Here is an 8,081-nt window from a genome sequence, read left to right on the forward strand (position 1 = left end):
GATTGGCCTTCCAGAGACCCGTCCTCAGTGCTATGCCGAACTTCGTGAACGTGGTCAGTGGACAGTCCAACGACAAGACCAGCATGGTTTTGCCTCTATAGCTTGTGAGCAGGCAATCGAGCAGACTGTCAACCGTGATTCGAAAACATCAACAGGAATCACCAACTTCAGCCTTGATAGAGCAGCCGTTCACCGCTGGATCCTTTCACAGAATGAACGTGCGGCTATAACCCGACAATGTCAGACCCTCGTGGGGAGTCATTCTGAATCACGTCGTCGGAAGGATTTGGATACAGCTCGTACAATAAGGGATGAGAGACACATACAGAACCTCATGTCTACCACCACCTCAATGATGGATCCTTTCGATCCGAAAGCTGACTTGGTAAGCATTAGTTCTGGGATCATTGCCAGCCCCAATGTGAAGCATGATCTCCTCAATGCCGATGAAACCGGTGAGCATTTACTCTGCGGTTTTATGGAATCCCGCTTGTTGACGAACACTGTCGATTTCTACTCCATCCTCAAGGCTCAGAAGCTCAAAGCTTTCACTGCACAAGTGAAAAGTACTTCGAGGGTAACATCTAAGAAAGAAATTACCCTGAAAGCTGATCGTAATTTGTTCGCACGACTGCTGATCATTGGTCAGACGCGGCAACTCGACATGCGAGAGGTACTTTCATATTCGCTAAGTCCTGTCTCGCTTCCCCTTGCCACTGCGGACGGTAGTCTTGCAAAAACCAATAAATCCGCGTTGATGGATTTGATGGAGCGTAGGGGAGACAATGTCCTTGCTCTTTCAATGCCTCACGACCCTGCTGTTATAGTCGATGGCATGGCTGTGATTCAGGGACTTGTCCGTATACCGGAGACATTTCTCAACCTGGCTCAAAATATCCAAGCTGCCCTCATTAAAATAATGGTGAGTTTTGGCAGCTCTAGGATAGATTTTGTGTGTGATCGATACCCTGACATCTCAATCAAAAATGCTGAGCATTCTCGACGAAGTACCCAAGGTACTTAAGTGTAACTAGATTGTTGTGCGGCCCCGATCAAAAAGTCCAAAGTCAGTGGAAGAAGTTTCTTGCCAGTGGTAAGAATAAAGAAGCACTGATTGATTTTTCTCTTCACCACTTGGCGGTCAACCAGTCTGCCTAACCTAGGGCGCGATTACAGCATTTATGTGACACATTCTGACCAGTGTCACGTGCTGAAAGCGACATCAGGTGAGGTATGTGTACAGTTAGTGGATGAGTTGCAGTGCGATCACGAGGAAGTGGACACCCGCCTCATGCTCCATGCAAAGCACGCCGGTTCCAGCTACCGTGATATTGTCATTCACAGTCCCGATACTGACGTCGCAGTGATCGCTGTTGCACTCGCTGCGCAAACACAGGCGAATTTGTTTTTTTTCAACTGGCGTGAAAAATCGCGCCCGTGTGATCGACATCGGACGCATCAGAAGTAACTTGGGGGAGGAATTGTCTCAGGCTCTCGTTGGATTTCACATCCTGACCAGATGCTACTCGACAAGTTGTTTTAATGGTAAAGGAAAAAAGAAGACCTTTTCAGCCATGTCCAAAAACGAGACTTTCGTGGGAGGCTGCGCGAGGCTGGGGTCCGATTTCGATATAGCAGCAGAAACCGTGACTTCATTGGTGAGGTTCGTTTGTGCTATTTACGGTCAAGAGTCGACAGCGGATGTGAATGACGCAAGATACAGAGTATTTTGTTTGGCTTCGTCACCAGGAGAACAGTCAATGCCACCTACAAATGACGCCCCGCACCAACATATTCTGCGTGCTAACTATCAAGCCGCCATACACAGACGGGTGCTATCCCCCTTGATCAATGCTCCTACTCCAGTTGGCCATGGCTGGCGAATGACAGGGGACGAATTGTCAATTATGTGGATGACACAGGACCCTGCCCCAGAAATGATCTTGCAGGTTGTCCACTGCGCCTGTAAAATGTCAAACTGCAAAACAGGACAGTGTTCGCGTCACTCCTCTACCTTGTCCTGCACAGATATATGCAAGTGTCGGAATTGTGAGAATAGTTTGAAAACACCGACCGAAGAATTATTCGAAGGGGGGAATGAACAGGACGACGACGCCGATGATGATGCTGATGACGTTTAGATGAAAATAACTAATGTGCGGATTCAGTATAACTAATGTCACATACCACAGCTTTTCGTCGACATCCATCTTCCTAGTCCTTCCAGTAATAATCTAGTCGTGGCAAGGCATTTCGGTTACGCATTTTCTTGATGTAGCAGCTATTGTCTCTATGACAAATAAGGTTCATTTTATAAGGTTCATTATCCATTCACTTAAGGCTCAGCAAACAAATGGTTCCACCTTGCCATTGCGAGATGTTGATAATTTTTGATTTTGTTTCCCACCGATGTGTGAATTTCCATTCGTGTTTCAGTGAGATTGACAGATTATGATACATGGCTTAATCAGTCATAGGAAGATAATTAAGAATTAATTAGTAATTTTGTGAAGATGATTCTGTGTGGTCTTCCCTTAGCAGAATGTGGTGTAGGTTAGTTAACAGCTTCGCTGTTCACATTTCCATTTCTGTTTGCACTGAAAGTGTATAAGATGAGAATGTTATCCGTCTTTTAATGACTAAGTGCCTCATTACTGTCAGAGTATGATGGCGATAATCCATGAATGTTAAGTAAGCAGGTGGTTGTATCCGGACGCGCAGTTTCAAATCTCTAGGTCAGTCGATGTGGAAGATGAAGCCTTGTCAATATCAAGATAATTAGTGATAATAAAAAGATTTGATGGCGCTCGGGCTAAAGTAACGATTTGCATTGTTTATATTTTCCACACTGGCCACCCCAGGACCACGATATTCCCGAAAGAGGAAGATAGTAGAACGTTCTGTGGTCTTCAGTCATTTCAGACATCTCGGTCGGTATTGGAGGTAGATACAGGCTCGTAAAAATGAAGGAATTCCTCAAAAATCGCTTTTTTTCTGAATGATGCACCTTGTTGCAGTTTTCATTATCTTGACAATAAAGTGTTTACATGGTCGATACTTCTGATTCGTGAGCTATGTTGTTGTGTCTGACGCCCCCGTAGAGTTATACGATCGGCAAAATGGGGAAAAACGCCAAAATGTCACTTTTCGCACCCTGGCGACCAACTTCGACAGCTCACTGTGCCTTATTGGGCTAAGATCTCGTGGAGAACTTTTGTCCTAATGTCTACCATACATGTGTCTACAAGTAGCCCAAAGTTCACCTCGCACCCCTTCCTCAGAACGAAAAGTGTTTTTAGGGCCTTTTCATAAAAACTGCCCATGGCCTAGTTTGGTCCGACGGGACTTCGGTAACCATCCGCTCGGGTTACGCACGGGTCGAACACGCATACGGCTCGTCCCGTACGAGTGCCGTGGAGGGTGTGAATATTCGGTAGCTCGCCACGTGGGCCTCTCGGTATTTTGAAGTTTGGCAAATAACCCTGCCCCACGTGGTTGATTTCTTGACGATTCACGCTCCTGTAAGGGTCCCGTACCTTTCGAAGTTTTCTGAAAGGTACGATCTAGATTCCGCGTGTTCGGCAGAGTCGACTCTGCAGCTCCATCTAGCAGTCGCGCTCGCAACCGCCGATACCCGGCCCACAACAGTATTTGCGAGTAAACAAGTAAACAAACACGAATTAAGCTTTATACATTACATTTTCACACTTTCCTCAATTAAAAGAGGTTAATGCACTACAAATTATTTAATTAGTCAGGTGCTCATGAGAGTTCAAGTCCCTGACCCTCAGTGATGGGTAATGTTGTTAAACGTGTCCTTTACGATTCATCCATGAAGACCGCACTCTGTGCAGAGAGAGCATCAGTGCTGCTCCAGCTGTCTCCTGGGTTATTGGACACAATCCTGGACAGGTGACCACTCTGACACAGGACACTCAAACGGCTCAATCATCCCAGCAAGCTGGAATCACTTTGCCAACCTCAGAAGGATGACAAGCTGAGTCAACCCCACCTGGTATTAATTCAACAGCCAAGTGGGATTTGAACTCAGGACCCAAGTAAACCAAGCCCACGACCCCAACCATTAAACCAACACCAGGTATACATTTATGATATTTTACCAAAACAGATAAACAGAGTCGGTACAAACACACCTATCCCGTGACAATGGTTTCATAACAGTTCTTCCAGCAGATCAAAGGTTGCGGTCACAGCTTCAGGTCAAAATTTCGTGAAAAATTATTTTGGGGTCAAACTTTGACCTTGAAGTTGTGAATTCCATCCATCGAGCAGAATTAATTTGTTTCCTGGTAAACTCTCACCAACTCTGCTTTACAAACACCTGACTGGTTTAGTGGTAACTAAGTTTACCCTTCACATCTTTAAATATAATATTGAACATAATTTGGCCTTAAATAAGGTTGTTACAGGACGAGCTATTAACTCCCAACCTGGTGATGCACAGGGAAGGTGTTGCATCAGTGAGCATACCTTTCTCTGAAAGCAAAGGTAAGTCTCTTGTCTTCTCATCCAGTGATTCCTTGAGGACGTTAACGATGCTACTGCAGTCCTCAAGAACAGGCCATTGTGTGTCGGTGCAGAGGCCCATCGTCACAAGTAAATCTTCCTCTGATTTGTTGTAAAAGTGATTAAAGAGGAATCGAATGATGAATGAAGTGATGAGGTATAAAATGATGTCATACATGTACAAGAGGGAGGGTAACATGTCATGGATGGGATTTCCATTCACAATTCAATTCCGGCTCCGCTCCAGACATCGTGACATTCACTAAATCAATGAGTTCCTGTGTTAGTACACAGCACGGATCAGCACGGGAAACACAAGTTCTCGGTACGGAGTGAACGTCACGTACCGGGTCTGGACTCCTTGTCCTCGGGTGAACCGACCATGGACCCGCGGTCTTCCGGAGAACCTTCCGGACCGACCACGTGTCCTCCATCGGAGCCGCTCGTGGATCCCGGGGTGTTCTCTCTGAGATCTCGGGTCATGGTGGACCGCACGTCGTGTCAGGTGAAGGACGGTACGCTGTGGTAACCGAGTGAAGAGCGCGAGCTGTTTGGGGAAAAAGCGAACCGCGAGATCGCGGTGTCTGATTGGTTCCCGCCAAATCACGTGTCCATGATTTAAAATATATACATAGATTGAACGTTTCGTTTTGACGGATTGTTTGTGTTTCAGATTTTGTTGTGAAAGTGAAAATCGAGTCCGAGTTCGTCGATGATTATTCCCTCGATACGAATCAACGTTCTTTATTTTCTGTTTTTGTATTTATCGACAATCTTCCCTCCATAACGGAGTTATATATGGGTGTTGTAGTAATCAACAACAGACCTTTTCGATAGGCTTTATTCTCACAAAACCCATACGCATATCTACAACAACATAAATATACACAAGGTAAGAATAACAAAATACAACAACTAGTATACATTACACTGAAGGCAAATACCACATACACATCACATAACAACGAAGTTAAACTCCATACTCTAATTCCAATTACATTCCTCAGAGTACATTATTCTTAATATAGTATATAACATACCATTGCTGTTCCAGCATGACTTTCCACGGAGAACGTGGTATACGTGTCAACACCAGCCATTGACCTTCATATACAGTGTTTCCACATCCGCCCAATTACCGTTGCCGATAATTACAGTACGGCACTCCATTATCACAACATTGGGTATGTGGGTATGTAGGTATGTATGTGGGTATGTAGTTATGTGGGTATGTAGGTATGTGGGTATGTAGGTGGGTATGTAGGTATGTGGGTATGTAGGTGGGTATGTATCATCTACTCCTCCGGGAGGATTTGACCGACGAAGCTGAAACTTTCAGGGATTAATGAGGGAACCCCGACATTGTGTCTGTGCAAGTTCCGATTGATTCCATCAAGTTTTGAGGAAAAAGTTAATTCACGACCCTCCGGGACCCCCACTCATGATGACAGGAGGAAAACCACGGGGTAACCTTCCCGGGTCAGATTACGGTCACGTGTGTGTCCGAGTGGTGCTCAGGTTTCGAACACCAGACGACGGTCTCCTTGGGTTAACCTGAGGCTGTCCCTTCGGGTGAGTGCCTGGAATGTCCTTTCCATCAGAGAGGATGATCACCTGTCTCTGTTATCATCTGAGCTCAAGCGTTTAACCCGAACACCTTTCGCTTCGTGTGCGTGTGGTAACAAAAAAATTAAATAATAAACAATTGATCTTGATACGTGTGTTCCACCAGGAGAGGGACCCGTCGCTTCCCTGATGGATTTAATCAAATGACAGCATGTTGTACTTCCAAACATTCTGCTCCATTCACTCCATCATTTTCCCGGGGTCATCTTCCCTCTGATTGGAAGTCAGCTGACATCATCTTCATTAACCATCCTTCCTGAACAATGTTCAGGGGCCACTCGCCTGCGATGGACCCACGTCGATCTGCGGTCACTTCGACATCGATAAATACAATTTTTTTTTTTGATGAAACGTTTCATTCACATCACAGCAGGAAAGACGAGAGGTTCGCATGCTCGCTCTCATCACTCTGGCCTGGGTTCGAGTCCCGACCCAGCTATCAACTGTCAAGCTGTTGCCAATCAATTAACACCAGGTGATGATCTATATTACTTGGGTCCACCGTGGGTGATGTTTCTAACCGAGCATCTGTGAGTGTGATGAACACCCTCCATCTCATCTCGTGGTTCTCTGGTTCCCTTGAAGGTGACAGCACACCACGTGACTCGGTTGCACGTGTCCAGGTGAGATGTTCCACCTCCTCGTACTTGTCCGTGATTAGGAAATGTCCAAACGTGTTTTCACCACACGGTTCCAGGGGAGAGAATGAAGAGGTGAAGAGATTGAGTGACGTCACCGCCGAGCTCGCGAGAAAAAAACCCGTTCATTTCTGAAGAAACGTTGATTCCTCAAAGCCGATTCGTCACACGGTTCGTTGACCGAGTTCGCTTCACGTCGGTTTCACTGGTTTGGCTTTCATCCTGTTTTTCCACCTCCCCCTCCCCCTCCCCCTCCCCCTCCCCCACTTCACCACAACGAATGTTCTGCTGTAATTAAGGGACGGAACGTTTCCTTCCGGAGACCATTTGATTGTTCTTCGGAGGGGAAATCGTGACTCGGCCTGAGGCTTTGAGACGTGATGGCCGAATATCGTCGATCCTGCTCCTTGTGTGACCTTCCCCGAGCGTCCTGGGCTATGATCTGGACCTTCTCGGAGCCCGTGTGCCGAGGCTGTGTGAACGATGAGGGTGCGGACAAGGTCGAGGTCACGCTGAAGAGGGTGTGTGTGGTCAAGCGGTTCGGTTTGAATCGATCACCGGTACCGGAGGATGTGAACACGAACGGCAGTTGAAACCCCGGGGTGGAACCGTCTCTCGACCTTTCTTTCCTGAAGAGTGAGAGTGAAGACCATTCGCTCGTATTTCCACCACCCGCAGCTCTGGGTCACATGTACAACGGACCGTGTGGGTCAGTGGACGTCACTACCGTGAAGTACGAGGAGCCGTCGGTGTCGCAGCACCAGGGTCTAAACCCGAGACACACGGTCTCGGTGCCCCCACCAAGAGCACTGCTACCCAGTCCGATCCCATCCCACCCAGGGAGTGAACCACCATCCGAGCCTGCGGTGTTGGCGACGTGCTCCGGAAGGGGTCGCCGCCCGGCTGCAGCCGTCACTGATCTCACACCGTCTGGTGTGGTGCTGGAAGTGACCGCGACACGTGTGGATCATCCCGACGGACACAACCCCGAACGACGTGATTCGGACGGCCCGGCTGAGATGTCGGACGGTCCGGACAGCGATGTCCAAGGGTGGACGGGGGAAACGGAGCAAGAAAAGGAAACGGAGCACAGAGGTGAGATATGGTAAACTAGAAAGAGAGATCCGAGATTGCAGACCCTCACCAGAACTTGTGTCGTACGGTATATTTTGAAGTTTTGTGCGGTATATTTTGAAATTTTGTGCGGTGTATTTTGTAGTTCTGTGCGGTGTATTTTGTGTGGTGTTTGTGCGGTGTATTTTGTGTGGTGTTTGTGCGCTGGCACAGCCA

The 8,081-nt window shown here is 47.2% G+C and overlaps 1 protein-coding gene and 1 long non-coding RNA gene across 3 annotated transcripts in view; one reads left to right on the plus strand and one right to left on the minus strand.

Moving 5' to 3' along the window:
* LOC147007264 (uncharacterized) overlaps window positions 1–3,057 on the plus strand; it is a 3,976-nt gene extending 919 nt beyond the window's left edge. Inside the window, exon 2 of the long non-coding RNA XR_015054324.1 lies at window positions 2,862–3,057. This is a non-coding gene — a long non-coding RNA (uncharacterized LOC147007264). The remainder of the gene's footprint in view (window positions 1–2,861) is intronic.
* The window catches only part of LOC147007263 (uncharacterized), a 20,658-nt gene extending 13,641 nt beyond the window's left edge, over window positions 1–7,017 (minus strand). The window contains exons 1-3 of one of the 2 annotated variants that reach the window (XM_085867469.1): window positions 5,568–7,017; window positions 4,875–5,074; window positions 4,492–4,629 (exon numbers count right to left, since the gene is read on the minus strand). In XM_085867469.1, coding sequence (XP_085723595.1) covers window positions 4,492–4,530 — 39 coding nt within the window. In that variant the 5' untranslated portion in view covers window positions 4,531–4,629; window positions 4,875–5,074; window positions 5,568–7,017. Of the gene's footprint in view, window positions 1–4,491; window positions 4,630–4,874 lie in introns of both variants that reach the window. The other variant, XM_085867468.1, reaches the window with a different exon arrangement.
* Between the last annotated feature and the right edge of the window lie 1,064 nt (window positions 7,018–8,081).

The sequence above is a fragment of the Eptatretus burgeri genome, unplaced genomic scaffold (assembly GCF_056783735.1).
Source record: "Eptatretus burgeri isolate ZD-2024b unplaced genomic scaffold, Ebu_testis_v1 Ebu_testis_scaffold_360, whole genome shotgun sequence".
Lineage (NCBI taxonomy): Eukaryota > Metazoa > Chordata > Myxini > Myxiniformes > Myxinidae > Eptatretus > Eptatretus burgeri.